The 20,827-nt window shown below is 41.0% G+C and overlaps 1 protein-coding gene across 2 annotated transcripts in view; it reads right to left on the reverse strand.

The window, feature by feature from the left end:
• Positions 1-2,767: 2,767 nt before the first annotated feature.
• The window catches only part of RRAS2 (RAS related 2), a 44,100-nt gene continuing 26,040 nt past the window's right edge, over positions 2,768-20,827 (reverse strand). For both annotated transcript variants that reach the window (XM_054828020.1, XM_054828021.1), the window contains exons 2-6: positions 14,619-14,706; positions 13,806-13,908; positions 11,323-11,431; positions 4,667-4,785; positions 2,768-4,226 (exon numbers count right to left, since the gene is read on the reverse strand). In XM_054828020.1, coding sequence (XP_054683995.1) covers positions 4,139-4,226; positions 4,667-4,785; positions 11,323-11,431; positions 13,806-13,908; positions 14,619-14,706 — 507 coding nt within the window. In that variant the 3' untranslated portion in view covers positions 2,768-4,138. The remainder of the gene's footprint in view (positions 4,227-4,666; positions 4,786-11,322; positions 11,432-13,805; positions 13,909-14,618; positions 14,707-20,827) is intronic.

Below are 20,827 nucleotides of genomic sequence, written 5' to 3' on the forward strand. Positions count from 1 at the left end.
ACAGCTCGTCTCATTACATGCCCTACACTGGGCTAGCCAGGCTCGCTTAGGGCATTGGTCTGATCACCTCCTGCCCAACAGCCTGAGCACTGAGCACTTCTATAGGCCAACCATGCTGTCAGTGTCAGGAGGTGGTGGTGCAGGAGCCATCAGTCTTCTGCAGGAAGAGGGAGGGCACTGCCAGGGTGCATTGGGCCTACAGGAAAGGTGGTGAGGGACTGTTTACCAGGGAGTATAGTGACAGGACAAGGGGGGTTCAAGCTGAAGGAGGGTCGATTTAGATGAGATGTTGGAAAGAACTTCTTTACTGTTAAGAGTGGTGAGGCACTGGAACAGGTTGCCCAGAGAGGTTGTGGAGGCCCCATCCCTGGAAGTGTTTAAGACCAGGTTGGATGGGGTCCACATGGTCTAGTGGAGGGTGTCCCTGCCCACAGCAGGAAGCTTGGAACTACATGATCTTTAAGGTCCCTTCCAACCCAAACCATTCTATGATTCTATGATTGCACAGTGTGTCCTGCACACTGCAAACTTGTATTACAAGAAAAATGAAAGGCAAACAACTTCGATAGGAATATGAGGTGGATGATTTTTACTAAACAGCTGTGCACTTTTATTGCACTAAGCTTTAGCCTGGAGCAGAAAGGCTGACCGGTTGCAGACACGCAGTTCGGGCAGATGCCCAATGCAACAGGTTGGAAACAGACCAAGCAAATAGTCCTACCTAATATTGTTCTCTTTTCTGCACAATCAAGGTAAATTTATAGTTATCATCCGTATCAGCGGCTCTACTTCCCCTGAGCAGGCCATGTCACAAAAAAGAGCAGATTTTAGAGGAGGTGATGTAATACTTCTGGAAATTCTACTCTTCGCCTGTATATGTTAGCACACAACTACTGATGTAGAAGAGTCACTAGGTAAGAGAAAGCAAATGCATTAACCAGAGCAGGCATAAGGAACTACAGTGAACTTCCACGTAAGTAATTCCTCCCCAATTCTGGACCACCCATAACACTTCACCAACTGCACAAAAATGCTTTTGCCTAAGAGCAGGTCAATCCTCCTCATCCAGTGGAGCAGCAGGGTCAGCAGTGGGAGATTCCAGAAAGAAGTGAGTTATTTTGTGCTTTCAAACAAAGATCCAGACCCTCCTCTGTGGTCTAGGAGGAGCAAGAGGTCATTTGTGGATACATTTTAAGTACCCCAAATTCCTGAACTGTGAATTTAAATGATTTATGAGCGTGACCTTGCACTGAAGTAGCTGTAAACATATGCGATAAGTCTTTAAGCATTTCTTCTGTCAGGCAAAGTCCTAAGAAACTCTCAGGTTGCCAGCTAAATGGCTATGCTGCAGCAAGGGGGCAATGTTGTAAATTCACAAATAATCCATGGCATATAGATCAGGGCTATACTTCTGAGAAGTCTGACAAGGTCCCTATTGCACTTTGCAAGCTCCACACTAGCGACAGAAGCGCCATTTTTCACCATTACCTTCAGGTACAATTAAAAAAGCAAATCATTAGAGATACCTTTTGTTTCGAACTCATGACCACCTAGGTCACCATTACTAGCCAAAAACCTACGTTACTTTTCTAAATACTTACTTGAAGGCTGAAGACTAGGATCAAACCCACCTGTATTTAACAGCTCCTTAGAGTGCCATACATGAACCAGACTCAAAAAGAGACTGTAACATTCCATGAAGATTCCCCTGCACGGTCTTTCCAGCAGAAGCCCTAAAAACACGTGCACAGGAATATACTGTCTTAGTTAATAACCTTAGAGCAGACTTCCACAGCAGCAGCTGGTGGTCCCGCTTCTGTTTAACTTGCTTATAAGGTTTACCATGTTTACAACACGGCTTAACAGACAGGAGTAGGTTGCTTAGCATCAACCACCTCAAAGCTATTCTGCTCTCCATATGAGAAAAAGCAAGGGTGTGGCGCGCTCCACCTCCTCTATGAATTACCAAGTTACATATTAAAAGATCTACCAATCTAACAGTCTACTATTTTAAAACCAATCATGAGTGAAAGAAAAATAATGATGAAAAAGATATTTGTACCTTGCAAATTTAGTCTCAACACACATCCTGTCATTTGTTTTCTTAACTGATTCAAATGCCACACAGTTACTGATCTGACTCCAGAGTGCTTTACATACTTAAGAAAACACACGGTGTTTGCTACAGGCTGTAATTTCTTACATTTGACTTGAAAAATGCAATCCATCTCCCAAATGTATTTCCACTGTGACTTCTTGTTTGAATCTTCTATACATTATTCACAAGTAGCCTTTCACCCACCAGTACCTTGAAAGGGGAGCAGGGGGGGAAACTACTCACTCTCTCAAGACAGTATTACACAACCAAATGTAAATTACATAAAAAAACCCTTAAATTCCTCTGCTATACATGGCACCAGTGTTACTTTTGGGTTTAATGCTTTGCTGCAATAAAGGTAAGCGAGCTTGTTTAAGCGCTGTTTTCTCAGCGGACACGTAGAGCTCTATAGCAGAGCACCTGACACTGAGCATAGCCTGAAAACACAAGAATTGTTGACTACGTATTGCAAGTCAAAACAGACAACGGCTGGCATCATCTATCACAATTTAAATTGCAACAGCTTTTCTTTACTGCCAAGCTTGAAGAAAGGTCGTGCAGATGTACGTATCTATCCCCTAACCGGGTCCCATTACCTTCTTCCTTCCCCCACCCCAAAAAAATTCAGGTTTTGGAAGAGTCAGAAAGAGGCCGTGTGCTTACCCCCGGTAATGGTTAGATCATCTTTAATTCTAGCACCTGAAGTTATACAAGGGTTTGCTTAATAATCAAGTTTCAAAGAACTGTTGGACACATTCAGTAAGGTGACAACTGTGCAATACCACTCAGTATTTCAATATCAGGGAACATACTCTTGAATTGTTTAAACACAATCCACAGAACTCAAAATTAAACAACCATCCACAGTTTAACTAAACAATCAGTTAAAAGTCTTACAGTTTAATAATTCACATAATGGTCAGTCTTTAGTACGGGATACTGAAATTCATTAAAACACAACACTAGATTTTCCTCTATGGGTGTGTTGGGCAGGCACATAATTTGCCGTTCTTGGGTACAACCAGAAGAGTAAGGAGAAGTTTACCACAGTTTGGCAAATCCCACGTTTTGTCAGTTAAAAGTGAACTGTGAGAATTAAATACTCATCTTTACATATACACAAGTTATGCTGTGAAAGCATATTTGCTTACAAACATATAAAAATACTTGTTAACTAGTTTGATAAGAAAATAATGTATAAAAGTATATAGCAAAAACATTTAATCATCTCTGACAATGGAAAGATCAAATTCATTTTTATATCACATGAAACAAAAACAGCTACAATTTTAGTTTTCCTTAATCCCTTACCCAGAAATACAAAGGAAGACACAATTTGTTTCCAAACAAATGATGTGAAATTTCTTAATAAGCTGAAATGCCTCAATCCAGAATGAGCTCAGGTATTTGGCCATATCCTAATAGTAGTAGTAATCATCCTGTAGCTGTTCTGGATTCATAAGATAAATACAGTAGACTGTTTTGGCCACTGAAATAAAACTGCAGCATAAGTGAGAGATGAAAATTTTTGCTGACAATGAAATTCAGTGTAGGTTTCTTAAGGCTAGCTGAATACTCAAGTCTAATTTCACTGAGGGCAAAAAAAGCCAATCCACCCTTTTTTTTTAAAAAAAAGTATTCTGTATACTTCAATATAGGTCTCTGAAATAGCTAATGAAACATCACAAGTAAAAATAAATTAATTCACAAGAGACAACTTATGCATGACTTCAACACCTTGTCCTACACGGTTTTGTTTCATCTCCTTTGCGAATAAAACTCCACAAGGTGCAAGCTCTTAAGAGAGAGAAGGAAGAAACTGTGGTATTAAAGAAGCAGCCTTAGTGTTTTGTTTTGAAGTCTGCCCCAGGATGACTGAGTCTTCTTCAAGAACTATTCTGCCAGCTTCTTGGACTAAGGCTATTCTGGTGACCACTTTTAGGACATGCACATATAAGGCTAGACCAATACCAGAAGTGATGTAAAATGATGGAAAGAAAAAAAATAATCTGGCAGTTGATAGCTTGGTTCTTGGGATTCTCAGAAAATAACACAATGGCAGCCTTTCTTGTCTTTTTCTTTCCGTGTTGGCTCTGGTGAAGGAGGGCACTCTTGTTCTTGAAATTTCCTGGAAATAGACAGTTCAGATTAAATTCACAGAATCATTTTCAGTTAAATAAAAATACATACTGTGTTTAAAGTCACTGTTTTTACACTTTTATAGAGGATAGACTTATTTTTGACACTCAAACTACTAATTAAATGAGTGATAGTTTTTTGGTGTTGCCTTTTTTTTTAAGAAACACCATTTTTTTTTTTTTTTTTTTACAGAAGGCTTACTTACCAGACAATCAACAAAATCTGAGAGACTAAGGTGAAGAAATTCTTTCAAATACATATTACATTAATGGAAACTTTTTTCCTAATACACAAGAATATTTTGTAACAGAGCACTAGTTGAAGTTTACAGGCAACAACAGGCAGAATTTTCTCAGCAATCTCCTACTACATTTCAATACATTTGCTGTAACATCGGGGCGTTAATTACCTGGTCTTAAGTTATCATACCTTATAACTCTGACAAGTTCATGAAAAGCTTGGTCTACATTCAATCTGATTTTTGCAGAGGCTTCCATGTACGTTACTTTAAGCTGCCGTGCTAGCTGCTGACCTTCCTCTTGTGTCACCTGTAACAGACATCAATCATTAAGTTCAAGGCTTCTGCAGGCATGTTCATATCGGTAGACGCTGCAGATAACATGTTAAGGGTCTATTTCCCCTCAAATAATAATGCTTATTTGGCCACAGAATAGTTCCCACACTGTCCACATAATACAACTGGGAAATAAATCCACGTAATACATCTTTTCAAATCCAAGTGAAGATTTTTTTTTTTTTTAAGTTTCTGCAACAGACAAAGACTAACCCTCTAAGGAATTTCCCTCACTGCAGCTGTCTCGTCTTCATTTCTGCGTAAAAAGACCAAGTTTTCTTTCATAAGCAGACAAGAGCGCCCCATTCCTCCTCAAATCAAGTGCGTCAGTCAACATCTGCTGGATTACTAACTGTGAATACTATTGCTAAATTCAACTTCTCCCTCTCCAAGGTAAATTTAGAGAAAAAAAATCAGATTATTACTTTTAAAATAAGAACTGATGTTTAGCTTCTTAATCTTTAGAAGAGTAATTAAAAATCTATTTATGACACAGCAAAATATTAATACAGCTGGTTTTAAACATAGCTTAAATCACAAAGATCTAAAAATCCAGGAAGCCTTCAAGCTATCCAGAAATACGAAAGAAATCCTGTCTATCTCTTGACTCCTTGGGACAACAGAGGAAAGGGGAATGAAGAGGAAATAATGAGCATCATGAAGAGTTGGTATAAAATTTAAAGTGATGAAGCAGAAGGCAGGAAGCCAGTGGACCATTATAGGAAGGAGGAATAAGTTGGTCACAGGACAAAACCAAGGGAGATCACTGCATGGTTTTGGGTGAGGTAGAGAGCAGCGAGGTCAGACAACAGAAGGCCACCCTGAGCAGGGCAAGGCACGAGAGGCTTCCACGGGAAGGTCAGCCCCAGGGCCAGGGAGGAAAGGGCAGCTTTCAGTGATAAAAGGAAGTACAACACATCTTGCCAAGACAATGGCTAGTGGAAGAAGTGTCAAAGATTACACTGCTTTCACATAAAAACATTAAACCAGCATGTAGAGGACTGACACGATGAGAACAAAAAAATAATTTTTTAATTTAGTTTTGAAAAGGCACTTGGATATTCACTTAGATTAAGCAGCTACACAGAAATGGAAATAGATGGGAATAGAAAAGCATCACTGGGGTCATTCAGCACAGTGCAAGATACAGAAGTACTTTTTAGCTTGCAAAATACTTTCCTAACAGCTACACACGCGGTTTGAGAGCCTTCATGCACAGCACCTCAGTAAGTTTGATTCCTCTGTCTTTACTTAGCACCCTCCCTGGTATTATATTCATACATTTACTGCTGGATTGAGGGCTGCTCCCACTAAACCCTCATGAAGTGCTACAAGGAGCCCCCAGCACCTCGTGCCATTAGCTGGAGTAACTCAGGATTCATCTGCTGATCTCAAACACTCACAGAAACTCTACATTTAGTTCTGCTGAAGCAAAAAAAAAAAAAAAAAAAAGAAATATATTAATTTCTGAAGTTTCTACTCTTTCCTCCACCTAAAGAAACTCTACAAGGCTGCCTAACCTAACACTGCATCTGTATTTTGCGTGGATACGTGGCCCCTAGTCTGTGTAAGTTATACTTGTGCTAGCAGGTAACAGGTTAAGTGCTCCTCTGGTCTGAGAGGAATCCATTTCTACTTCCATATGGTCATCCTATGGTGCTCCTGCACAGAGCCATTGCCCATTCCTGCAGAGCGCCCCATCACTCCCCTCAAGAGCGCATCTGTCATCCTGATTTTCTGTCTCACCAGCCCACCCACGAGTGCTGCTAGTTCACACTTACAGTGGGCTACCATAATGCTTTCCTGTAGGGGTAGTTCACTCTCCGCTAATTCTATTTTGTCCATCTAGTCATATAAAAGGTCGCTTTGGTACACACGAACTGCAGTTATGAAGCACTGGCATATATTCAAACAGATTGACTTGCTGTATTCAGATAACCAGCAATAAGGCATCTGATGTGGTATCTATAAAGCTCAAAATCAGGCAAGCCATGGGAAGACCTGAAGGTACAATCCATCTGTGATAAGAGAAGCATCACTATATAGGGCTATAAAGTCTACTACCTCGAGAAGTTATTATCACACTTTCATACAGAGTTCACAATAGCTACGAAAAAAGCCAAAATGAAATGTTAATGGAATTTGGGTAGGTCACCACCCAGGTCCCTGTACCTGTCCCCCCCAGAATAAGCCATCTCAGGCCAAGCTGTTTGTGAAGCAACAAGGCTGCAAAACCAACATGTTAACTGCTTGTTTGCCAGCATCTAGGCTGATGCTGATCGAGGTCAAAGCATGAGGCTGCTTGCCTGAGATGCTCATCATTTGCTCATCATTTGTCTATGCATAAACTGAAGTCACATGGACCTCTTTAAACCTTGCTTTAAATGTATCTAGCAACGCAGATGACCTTAGCACTAGGTCATTGTATTAGTTCAGTCATGATGCAAAAGCAAAAACTAACATTTAACGAAACCCAAGCACTTTCCTGTTGCAACTTGGATTTTCCTTGAAGCCCTGCTATCTGGGGAACGATCAGACTTGACCCAGTTGAAGCTAGCAGTTATCTACAAAAAGTCATACATACCCTGCACTGACAAGTCTACTCCTCTGTCAGCAGTGGTTATTTCTAAAACATCTGGTGCTCTACTGAATTATCTTACTGTAGGAACATCCAGTGTTGTTCGAGTTGTACAGACTTAACCCATTTGAGAGGGCTGCTACACAGCATTTACTTTAAGGAAAGAGCAATGAGAGAGAGTGCTTCAATTTTGGTTTCACAGTCACCAATCTGTAACTGATTGGGAAATCTGGAAACACTGGTAGTTTTACTCCTTATCACACAAGGACATTCTAAAGATTAATGTTTGCTCATCCTCTAATAACTCATTTTTCTTCATCAACCTAACACGTAGATATTAAGGACTTTGCCTCCCATACTACGGAAGTCACAAAATTACAGTAAGTCTGCTTAACTCTATCTATAGAATTATTACCCTAGCAAATTGCTATTCTAAACTTCCTCTTTCACCTCTCCTTCCAAACACACCTGTGAGTTGACCTATAGTATATTACAGCCACCACTATTTCAGACTACACCTTTGGCATGCTCCTAACACTTCCAGATCATACTATCATCATCTGTGCACTTCTGCTGTACAACCCAGTTCACATGTTTCCTGAGAAACAGTTGCCACTGTAGGAGGATTATTAGTTATGCATCATTTGCTCCCAAATTTATGCTATCATGACGACAGCAGTCTGCACTGTGTTCAACTACAAAATACAGTTACTTGCATAAAGGTGTGGTCAGACCCTTGAGACATCCAAAACTTTTGTACGAGTTTAACTCTTTTGGGGTCCTGGAAGATTTGTGCGTTAATTCTGTTGAGTATCATTTGCCGATCAAAACACACACTAAATTACTTCAAACTTACTTTTATGGTCTCAGAGGTAGCATGTGTTCTTTATTACTTCACTGAGTTGCCTCCTGTCTTTCAGGAAAAGAAGGCAGATGACTAGTACAAGCAGTTTTGCTCTAAAAACTCATACCCAACTTCCTGGATTTCTATGAACACTGAAGCTGAAAAGGGTACATTTGTGATTAAACAAGTTTAAAAGAGCAAGATGACTTCTTGTAGACCTGCCAGATAAGAAAGCAGACCGCAGTGTGACACACTAGCCTGGTTGACCAGGTTTACAGAGTAACCCAAGTGACATTAGACACATCAGCAGACTGAAAATGCAGAAACGCAGAGGACTAGCACTTCTCACGTCTTTGCCTGCAAGTTACAGCCTGGGGATGCCCCACACTTGCCACTCGCCCCAGCACTCCTGACCGAGGTGAGGGAGTACTCTTGCCTTTGTTCCCAGACCTCCCATCACGGCTGCCTGTGCAGCAAACCTGTAGCCAGAGCAGGATGACCTTACTTGTCAAGCTGAAGTTTTTCCATCCTTGGGGAAATGTGGTGGCAGGACTAGTTTTCAGCCAGATCAGCAAGCTGGTCCAACTCACTGACTGGATGCCTGCATCTAGAGTTCACATGATAGAGCAGAATCAACCCCACTGACGAGCAGACTGGTTGCATTTAACATCCAGCTGATAACATCTAACTGCTTGCTGCTGCCAAAAGACGAGGTCTCACTCTCTTCCCCCCACCCCAACTCCTCCCTGCTCTGCTCTGAGCCACAGTCCCACCCCTTCCCATGCTTCAAGCGCTGGCACTCAATCTTTCTGCAAGCTGATTTAACTCTCACAGGCCCCAGAAAGCCATTCCAGCTCGTCTGTTTTTCTCCCCATCTAGAGAGATGATTCAACTCAAAGTACTTCAAGTGAGAGCTAGTGCCAGCAAAGGGAAGAGCAGGAACGTGAAGTCAAGAGGGAGGAGAGCCTCTCCCTTCTGGGGACTATGTCAGCTCAGCATCACCAAACCATTCCTTCAGAGTGACTTAAGGCCAATTGAAAACACACCATGTGACAGGGAAGGGGCAGGGAAGAGTTAAGAACATAACTAGCTGTTTCAGCAAACTTAGATGTGCTATGTCAGCTACATCAACGAAGGCTGTCCAAGCCCCAACTTATGATGGAAGTCACGAATCTATCAATTTGCAAGTAAACTGCATGAGTGATAGCACCAAAAAAGTTATGCTTGTCAGCACCTAATCAATTAGGGTAATTAATGTAGCCATAAAAAGCAAAAGAAGCTTCCGGGGACATATGCTTTTATTTGTGTTCAGATATAAGCAGCAAAACTGAAGTTAAGCAATTTGAACACAGCTGCTTTGAGCTTGAATGTGAACCAGCCCATTACCATCTGAAAAAGCAGGTAGGAATCAGGTATGGAGGGACCAGCAGAACGGGTGACAGACGCCTCTCTCTGCCTTTAAAGGAGAGGCAGACATGGTGTAACAGGAGAGAGAACAAAGTTCGTAACTGTTTCTAGAAATGATCTACGGGATTATCGTCTACATTTGCAGGTATCTCCTGAGAACTGGGGCTGACAGCGATGATGCTATTCCCCTCCCAAAGCACCTGGATATTTGTCCTTTAGCAATTACAGCTTGCACAACAGTTCGTTTCACCTACATGGTTTCCATGGCAACATTTGTGCATGAGAACATGCATTATGTTCCAGGACCTGCAAGATTAAGTTTGGTAATTTTGCTGGGGACGTAATGGAAACTGAAGAGTCAAAGAGTTTCACTGCTGTCTCAGGGATGGGCTGATAGTTCTGTGCACTTGTGAGTATACGAAGTTACTTCTGGATGAGTTTGAGAGCTACTTCTGTGAAAACTTCTAAGACATTATCTTTCAGCATAGGTTTTAATTTTGTCATGACCCTTCTACCAGAATCTGGGGTAAAGAGGCTGTGAATAAAGGGAGCATACTCAATAAGAACTTTTTTGTACTGAAGGTTTATGTAGTATTCAAGAAATTCATTCAACAACAACAACAACATACTAACCCACTAAACTCTCATGTTCTTTGCTTTAAGCCTGATTTTCTTCTTGTTCCAGCCACTGTTTTTTGACAGAGAAAGTATTTTATTTAGCAAAGATCAAAACCTGTGTAAGCACTTGCGGACAGAAACTAAGTCACATCCTGCTACACAAATCTGAGAATATCTTACTGTTTAAAGCTGTGTTTTCCCTGTGAATCTCTTAATTATTAGAGCAGTTTTAATAATATTTAGTTTACTCTCAGATAAAAGTCAATCGTGTTTGCTACCAAGCTTTAAGAGTCACCTTACTGTCTCAAGAGAAAATACTAAACTTATGAAACAGGTTACTGAAGAAGAATACAAGTTTGATCCCTGTTCCTTTCGTGCTGATGTAGTAAGATTATTCTCATTTCAGGTCAAATCAATTTGTTTGATGAATATCAAGAGTAAATAGGAAAAACAAATTTAAAGCTCCTTCTTTAAATCATTCTAAATTAAATCTTTTAAGCTCTTACAACTAGAGGAGAGGTTGAAATCTACTAGTTTCAAAACTTTAAGGTACATAAATACAACAGTAATTAAGTTGCTGTACTTCCAACTTTTAAAGCTTTAAGTCAGTTATGCAGAAGCTAAGTGGCCAGAAAGAAAACGGCAAATGGCTACTCATTTATACATAACAGCAGTGAATGGTAAAAGCAAGAGCACTGAAGTCTCAGGATCATTAGAGCCAGTACTGGAATGTACTCTGCTTGGCACAGCACACTATGGTGAGTAACGAAACAGAGGAATTAGACACGTTCATGCCTGAATAATCAAGTCATGACAGAAAGCTCTCAACTCTGTATGTGAACAGATTTGGTCTCAACATAACCCCACTGAGTCAGATGTGCTGTATGGAATGCCATCATGCTTCTAAGATTCTTCAAGTACAGCAACTGAATGTAGTTGTATTTCTTGCACTGAAATTTGTTAGTATATAATTTTTTTTATATATTTCTTGTTCTCTATTTTTGGGAGGAAAATGGTGAAGTTTCTAGAAGAAAGTGAGCAATAACTAACAGCAAATGAATTACCTGTCTTTGGTGGTCCAGATCTGCTTTATTACCAACTAGAATCATAGGAAACTCATCGCGATCTTTCACTCTAAGAATTTGTCGCTGAAACTTATAGATTTCTTCAAAACTGTAAGAGAATAAAGTAGAGCATCAGTGTATTAATTCATAGATCATCAGGTTCTGCAGAAGTTCAGAAACAATGAGTCACCTATTCGGACTTGCCCTGCCGTGCCACACAAGCAGACAGCTGCAGGCACTCCACCAAAGAGTCCACTGTCACAGCATGAGCAGTTAAGAGAATCATTCACCACTCAACCCGAAAAAATCCTCAAGTTAGCAGTGTGCTATGCACTGGGCTTAGGTGGGGCTGCAGGGTAAGCAAAACACTTACTGCGTTTTGATCCAGAGGGACTTGGATGCCAGCGTGCTGCAGAGAATCAAGCAACCACAGTCCATTCTACAAATACTGACTTTGGAGTTCAACTGGCTAGAATATTCAAACTATGGTCTAGAGACCCTGGTGATCAGTATTTCAGCTGGCAACCTCCACAGCTACTTCTAGGAATTTTGGGGGAAGCTATCACAGCTGGAAAATTTTATTTCTTGAACAGAAAACTGGCACGGCTAAGCGATCAGGGAGCTTTCCAGTTACCAACTAAGTTATACCAGGTAGTGATGCTGTTCAAGCAGTAAGGAATATTCCACCTGTCCTTAAGGGAAGGTAAGCAAAGCAGAAAGCTTCTCCAAGGACAGTGTATTAAACAAGCTAATTCTGGCCTAAACAAGGATTTTTGGAGGAAAAAAAATCACTGCTTTCGAGTAAAGACTGTTAAAGCAACATCACTACATAAGGAGCTTCAGCACAGATGCTTGCAGACAATCACATATCCTTCAGAGCACATACTTCCCAAGCACTGTACTGAATTCCAGGCATATAGTCTGAAGCCATTTACACGTACATTTGCAAACTAAAAATCTAAAAGCAAGATGATAGTCAGTAAGAAAGTTGCATTGAAGAAAAACAATTACGTAGTCAGACATGACAATGCCAATCCACCTCATCCATATAAAGCAATTATAAGAAGGCAAATTAGAAGGGAGGCATGCCACTAAGCATAGTTGGACCTCCATTTAGATATGCCAGTTTAATACTCTGCTCAGAAGTCTGTAGCAACTGGAGGAAGAGAGTTTAAGTTACCAAGTCATTTAGATTTCTTCTTGCTTCAATTACTTTCCACCACACAAGCAGGACAGACACCGCTAGCAGATACTTTGTTGACAGGCAAGTTAAGTCTTGAACCAAATGGATATCAGAACAACAATGAGAACTCCACTCTTCAGAAGTCTTTGAAAGATTTCAGAGAGGAGAGCAATATGCAGGTTTAATGTGTCAAGATCTGCTTAAAATGAAGGCAGATCCTTAGCCAGAAGAGAAAACAAAAACTTAAGATTTTTAGACAAAGTTCACATGATTACTTCAAAAAAAATCTACAGTCCTCTGTAGCAAAAATATTTATGTTAATACAAGTGTTCAATATGTCTTAAATCCACAGACCCAGATCTCTGCCATACGTTTAAGAGTCTCTTCTGGACAGTACATCAAGATGAATTTATAAATTTAGCAGCATTCCTAAGTGCTTAAGTGTAAAGGACAGATCCAATGGAAACACACTTATGCTCCATAGAATATTTATCTTAATTGTCATTATAGAGCTGTTAATAAGATTAGAACTAACTTATTAGAACCTAGATTTAATCTGTAAGGGGGAAAATCATACACAATTTTTTTTTGTCATTTTATTGCTCTTCTGTTGCAACTCAAAACAAGTGGAAGTTCAGATCCCTGAGCAATTCTCCTTTATTACTACATATTTGATAAGCTCAGTGGAGGAAGATCACAGCCAAAATATTAAGCGATTGTCTGTATATACATGGCAGTTTCCTACTTGTACAATGATCAGAAGCTACCTGACCAAGCTCCGTGAGCTTCTAAAAAGATATGTTTCATCTCAACCCTGCGGTCAATCAGCTATGCAGGTTCCAGTCAATTCATGGGAGTAAGCAGAGTGAACACTGCCTGCAAAAGAATGCAGAGACATACCGTGAACCGGATACACCCGTTCAGAACGCCAGAGCCAGCCACTCTGACGAGCACACGGCAAGGGGATATTTTTTAAGAACTGATCAGACATTGTAGCATGTTGCCCTTAGTTTAAACTTCTGTCATTTCCAGGAAACTAATATTCTGGACTGTAATGAAATGCCTAAATAAAGATGCCTTTTTTTGTGTGTGCTTTCAAGTCATCTATTGCAAGAGACAGACACTTTCAATAAGCGATTGGTTTATAAATGGGTTTTCATCAGTGCTGAAAGAGCATCACACCACAGAATCCAAGACTGAACATATACTTAATGTTTCTGTTTGGGATTATTTCAATAAAGGATAAGCAGCAATTTAAGATTAATTACAACTTGCTTTTATAAATTTACATCAGGCTTACCTTCCTCTATCAGTGACTGAGAAAACAAGCAGAAAACCCTCCCCTGTCCTCATGTACTGTTCACGCATGGCTCCAAATTCTTCCTGTCCTGCTGTATCCAGAACTGAACAAAAGCAAAACATTGATTACTACAGTTCATATTCTTAGAGTACAGACTGAGACAAAAATCCTTACTAAAAGAATATTGTGAAAGCCTCTCCTGTACATCGTAGCTAACCAGAAATCACTTTTCACAGATACTGCTGGATTTTTGCTAAGATTCCCAACAAGTTCTTGGACTGACTGAACAATTCAAAACCTACCAAACAAACTGAACAAAGTTTGGTGGACTTTTGCTAATTCACAGCCAGCTGGAAAACGCTTAGAGAGACTTGGGGATGGGAGGGTTGCTGCTTTGTCCTCAGAGAAATCACTGACAAGGGGAAACTTTGAAAGAAAAGCATTTATATTGCACTTGGGAGAAGCAGCACACAACATCCAAGCGATGTGTTTTTCATTCCACCATGTCACCCAGGTAACTGCCAGGAGTTATATAAATTCTCCTGGTTTTATAGGCAGTAAGGCTTCAGAAATAATTTTTTAAAGAGTCAAATTTAATTTAAAGAGAAACACTTTCACAGACACAAGGCATAAGCACTTCAAATCCTGGGTATCTCTTTAATAAAACAAAGGCAGGTAGCTTTTATCAGCTACACACACAAAACCTACATGCTGCACAGTTATTCACCTGCGTTACATTTTACGCATACGGATGCAGACACAGGTGCTGACAGCTACAAGGTGTTAGTACCACGCTTTAGTTGGGCTACTTACTGTCCAAGCGCGCAGCTCTCTCATCTATCACACATTGCTTGGTGTAGGAGTCTTCAATCGTTGGATCATAATCCGTAACAAAGTAGGACTGCAGAAAATAAGACAAGTTTGTAAGACAAGCTCATACAGGACATTCATGAAGTAAGATGCGAAGACTGTACTCTTGACAGCTTAGGGAAGATGAGGTTTTATCCGTGTACAACTGTTTGCCACCTCATCCAAAGACACAGCAGGTAGCAGCTTTCCTATTCCTAGTAAACACTCATAAATTGTAGAAATTACTAGCAGACTCACTGAATTTACCAGATTCCCACAGAATTTCTAGCATTTTCTAGAGATTTATGGTAACTCCTGCCACTTCCCAGAAGGATTCTCTAGAAGCTTTCAGTTTCTAGCAGCTTTTAAGGACCCTAGTAACTGCTAAGTTTCTCTGAATTTCTGGTAGGGTTCAGAAGTTTTTTGGAATTCTCAGAAGTTTCCAGGATTTCCTCCCCCACACCCAGAGCCAGTAATTTCTAGTAAGTGCCAGGATTATCCCAGCTGTTTCTAGAATTCTCTAGCAGTTTTATAACAATTTCTAGCAACAGCTCCACACAGCACAAGTGGCACTTAATTTCTAAGCTGAATAAAGTTTAGTGGGTCATCCTTCTTCCCAGTATTTCTCTCCTGGTTTTAATGATTTTAAGCACACACATCCTCCCAAAAGACAACTCCTGAAAGCAGAATAAGTCACAGAACACCTTTGTCAGTCATTGCCTAAGCACAAGGCTCCACCAGATACTGCCAGTGTTACTTATCGCCCGAACCAGAGAGCAATGCGCGTTCTGGTGCGTATTTCTAGAGACTGGGTGACCTGGTATTGAATACTGACTGGGGTAACAATGCTATCTGAAGAGAAGTTTAGATTTCAAAGGATGAATTTTTAGCTTGCATGCAGTCATAGCAAAGTTATCTTCACCCAAAACTAAAGTACATTGGCATAACAAATCCAAACTCTTATCAAATTCCTCCCCCTCTGTGCTCCATGCAGCAGGCACTGGGGAGGTGGACTACCCTGACTGTTCAGAAATCAAGCACGTGGGCATGTATGCACCCAGGTGGATGCCACAGTAACTGAAGGAGTACTACCTGCATACGTTATTCAGTTCTGTAAGCCAGTAAGGAAATAGGAATGCTTTAAGACTACATATTAGGTCCTAGGAAGCAAAAAAAGAGGGGGGGTGTTCTTGCATTAAGGTATCACCTAGAGTGCATCTCCTTATTCACGTGAAAATTAATAGTTCTCCCTGAAGCATCTTTCCCATCACACAAATTCAAAGGTACCAACGAGACACCACTCTGTTCCTCTAAACTTACCAAAGTCAAGTTAACAGATGTCATGATAGGGCAAACAAGAAAAAAAACCCCAAACCAAACCTGAAATTCCAGCACTAGCCCACTAACCTTCTCCAGACACGTCACTGTCAGTGCAGAACACACTAACTCTGTTCTTGCAGATAGTGTTTTATTAATGTGGTTGCATTTGTTCTTGTCCAGTTTCAACTGGGAGTTACTGATGAAGGCTGGCTGCGGTACTGTGCTCCCCTGATGCCCACACGTCCACGCTAGCTTTCTGGTTGAACAGCATCGACACGGGCTTCCCAGCACAGCTCATCAACTGAGCTGTGGCTGCCGTATTGAGAGGAACACATCACCAGTTCTAACACATTTTATCCGCTGTGTATATGATGTATAACCTATGGTCATATACCACAACCTCGCCATCGTGCAGGTGGCTACAGGAAAAGTATGTACAGGTTGCTGTTGATTTATTCATTTAGATCTGGCACCACACTGAAAGACTACTGGCCCCTAGAGCAGAGACACTGAACAGCTCTGCACGTCTCCTTTACATTTTGAGTAGACATCAGTAAACTGTCCTCTCAGGATACACCTACACAGTAGTCTCAGTTGCTCTGCATCAATGGCACCACTGTGTAACCAGCTACCCTGAGGTAGCAATAAAATTAAAACCACCATGTTCCTCTCTGAGGAGGATAAAATCCTAGCAATCTGTCCCACCAGAGGTACCTGTGACACGAGATTCACTCTCTTCTCAGTGTTTCGTCTAAGTCAAGTTGCTCATTTCTCAATAACAAGTGGTTTCTCCCTTATTTTAGGACACGCACCCAAGCTAAGCAATCTCTCCCCTCCACCACCACCCCCCAAACCCCACCCACACAAAACAAAAAACCCAAACAATCTCCCCAAAAAACTTCAAACCACCCAACAGGCATAGGATCCTAGATGGAGCACACAATCAAATGTGAAGTTTTCCAGCAGAAGAGTGCTTATTTGCAGACAGTAGAACATCTCACCATGGAACAAGCCCCCAGAAGATGCTGTTCCAACTACAAGTTGTCCTTTTACCTTGCTTCTCTGAAGATTTAAAAAGGAAAAACCATAGCCTTCAAAACTGTTCTTGTCTTTTCTTTTGCCTGTATTCATGATGCAAAAGGTGTTATCCAGGAACACAAGAACAGACTTTGAGGAATTAATTTCTTCATAAATTCTAAATTAGGTCTCAAATCCTCTGTGGCCTTTAACAATCTTTGAAAGATGGAAGAGAAATTCACTTATGTGAACACACAAATGTGTAAATAAAATCACGTACAGAATCTGACTTTAGAAGAGAAGACCACAAGGAAGAGAATTTAAGTCCTATGTTTCATTAAGGAAACAGAAAGTGATATTTATTAAAAAAAACACATTAGGCAACTAAAACATGCTGTTGCTATCAGTATATCTAGAAATTCAGGGTTCTGATTTGGAAGATAAAGCACACACTCTGAAGTTACTCCCTATCCCTCTTCCAGCTTCAAGTTTCATTTCTCTGTCCTGCAGAAGTCAAAGTTACTGTCTGACTCTGTACATCTAATAAAGCAGTAAAGTATACCAAGTTTTAAATAAAAGGGAGAATTTGGAACAAACTTATTTCACACCCATGAATCAGTATTAGTAGACCACCTGAAGCAGCAAGTTTATATCCAACAAGGGCAATAGTTTTCACTGAGAGAGGTCAGAAAACCATAATAATCTCAGAGGGATTCTTCATATTTTCCTTATTATGTGTCCAAGGGCCAAGAACTGCAGCATGTTCTGTAACCTCCAGGCATTGCTGTGATTCCCTCCACCCTTTTTGGTTTCTTTTTTGTTTGTTTAAAAAAACAAAACAAAACTACACACCAAGTGAGTGCCAAACTAGGTACAGAGACATGGAACACAGTTCCTCCCTCAAAAAAGGGAACAAGACTAAGTTCCCTGATCCAGCATCAGCCACATCTCAAATTCAAAACGAGCAGATGCCTAAGCTCCTCCATTTAAGAAGCCTCTTATGAGCTATTTCTTCCCTCCCATGGAGCTGCGCTGTGACATCTGCTGTCACAGCCACTACAGGAGAGGTTTGCGAGGCAATTAGTGTTGTGGTTTACCTCCAGGCACTGGACAAAAACTAATGTGCCTGAAATAGCTGCTGGTTTTGAAGGAGTCTTCCCAAATTGCACTGGGACTATTTGCCACAGGGAAGCACATCAACCACAGCTCGCAGGCCTTATTCAGTCAGGGCTGATTACGAAAATTAGATGTAGCAGATGCAGTATTTATCAATCTGGGCAGAAACGGACCTTACTGCTGCTATAGAGTCAGCGTTTAAAGAATCAAGGGATGGCAGAGCATATCCTGGAATACTCCGTGAGGCTGTACCTCTACTTCCGAGTGCTGTCCTGCAATGGTGGGGAAGGTACCTGCACACCCAGCAAGCCCAAGACTGTACACTGGCGTAAAGTAGCTTTGTAGAGGTCAAGGAGCTTATGGCAGAACTGCTAAAAAGACTAACAGGAGTGCAATTCCAGCAGATGCAAACCACTGCCAACCTCCTGGCGCTAAACTGACACCAAGTCCAGACAAATTAGAGGAGCACGCACACGTTTAGCACAGCAATGCTGTGTGACACCACAGCGTTTGAATACCCAGGCCTGCCTACTACTGCCTCCTTTATGAAAGCCGTACGTGCAAGATCTAACACTTCAAAGCAGTTGCCCTGCTAAACTACAAAATACTAGAAGGCCAGAGCAGGTGTCTCAGATGCCAGCTGGTACAAAACACACTGGACCACTCTCTAGGGTGACCCATTACCAGATCTGCTCTTCTAGGAACCGTTGAGTTTCTATGACGAATCGGAAGAGCTAAGCCTCACTCAGCTGGCTCCACCGCAGTTAGCCACTGCCTGCATGAAATAATTAGAAGAAAGTAAGTTTCTTCTACGAAGATAGTAACTTGAACATGCTCTTGTGTTACACCACTCCCCTAATCACTAGCAAAATCAAGGCTCTTTCCACCCACCTCCTAGAAGGGAAATGAGAAGCCAAGCCCAGTAGTCTCATCAACCATTCAGTTTCTCCAAAATATTATGCAACAAGTTTTCTAGGTTTCTTCTTTCTAAGACTGCTGAGGCAATCAAGTCCAGAGATGGAAAAGTCTGCCAAGGACACAAGCCCTTTTGCAGAGGGGAAAAATCCCCCAAAAAAACCCCATCCCCATACCACCTGCACCACTTGCAGCTGGGCAACACACCACCACAATCCCTTCCTATACATTTTAAGATGACAAGCGTGTGCATTTCAAACACGATCGCCTGACCTTCACAGGAGTTTCTACTTGCGGTGCTGGGGAACAATGGCACTACTACAGCAAATACTGCTCTGGAGTCTTTATTTAAGGTAATATTAATCCATAAATCATTGTTGCAATCACTCAAGTCTTTTGGCAAGGAGAACATGAAAAATCTGCTTTCAGTTTATCATCTTCTCCCCCTTGGTTATGGTGCCTTTAATACACATAAGGGAATTCCTCCATTAGCTGGACTCACTTACAAGCTCAGGAGCCCCGCTCCATAAATTAATAAAAACAATTACCCTTAGTGAAGGCATCTTCCATGGAAAGATGCAGAACCCCTGTGAAGTTTCACAGTTCTTATGCAGCTTACTTACTCTTCCTAAGCTCATCAACAGCCCACAAGCTGGAAAGCCACTGGATTACTTTCTTTTGCACCAGCATTTAAGTTTTAAGGTGAGAGAGAAGTCAGACACTATCAACAGGGAGTTGCTATAAGCTGCAGTCCAGAGGCAGGCTGCATAAACGTGCTTCCTTTTATCTTTATGCAAAGCTTGAAGGGCACGCAACAAAAGGCAGGCCAGCGCAGTGAAAGCACACCACTATGAGCAAGTTAAAGGAGTGGCACATGCCAAAATATATATTCATCCTTGCTGTGTCTATAATCTCCATTTGTATTTACTAAATATACACTTTATGTTTCAAAGAGTCACTAGTTGCTTATTTAAATTTTTTCCACATGTTTAAATTTTTGGTTTCATCCCAGTGGACACAAGGAAATAGAAGGGTTTCCACCCTCCAGCTGAAGTTACAGGCCAGCTCTGGATTTAAATAACATCCACAATTTCAGCATTGCAAATGGCCCCAAATCCTTCCCAGCTATAATTTGTAAGTCAGAATTTAAAACAAACATGTTGGTGAATGCTACACACCAAAGCTTCAGCTGTAGACTTGCATACATTCCCAAATACCCGAAATACATGATCCCAAGACATTTCCTAGGCTGTAAGTGCTACTTGACAAAGTATTTCTTTTGGCAGTTTCTGCTTTGACTACCACTAACATTCTCATCTCTTTTCTAGCTTCTTCCTGACTTCCTCTGCACTTCATCAATAACATTTATCTGCTCCTGTCCCACTCAACAGATGTAAAGTCGAGTTCAGGATCTGTAGTGACGTGTCTTCACACTGCGGGCAGAGAACAAACAACAGTGTCAGCTACAGCCCAATCACACACTACATTGATAAGATCAAGAACATTTAATCCAGAAAAAGAAACCTGACCAAGTTCTATTCTAAACACCTTTCTTCATTTAAATTAGTATTTCTGACACTTGTTCCAAGTCAGACAGAGTCAGTGCCAGAGTTTAACACCAGGACTACAGTGCCCTGGCCAGTTAATAGGACCATAAGCGAATACCTTTCTGTTGGAGGTACTTGCCAACATAGTAAAAGCTTTCTCAGACCACAAATTAAGATCTAAACGACTGACTGCATAGATCAGTGTATAACCTTCACTGCTTTGCCACCCATGGAAATCTTACATCCTCTGCCTTTAGC

This window comes from Grus americana, chromosome 5 (genome assembly GCF_028858705.1).
Source record: "Grus americana isolate bGruAme1 chromosome 5, bGruAme1.mat, whole genome shotgun sequence".
In the NCBI taxonomy this organism is placed as follows: Eukaryota; Metazoa; Chordata; class Aves; order Gruiformes; family Gruidae; genus Grus; species Grus americana.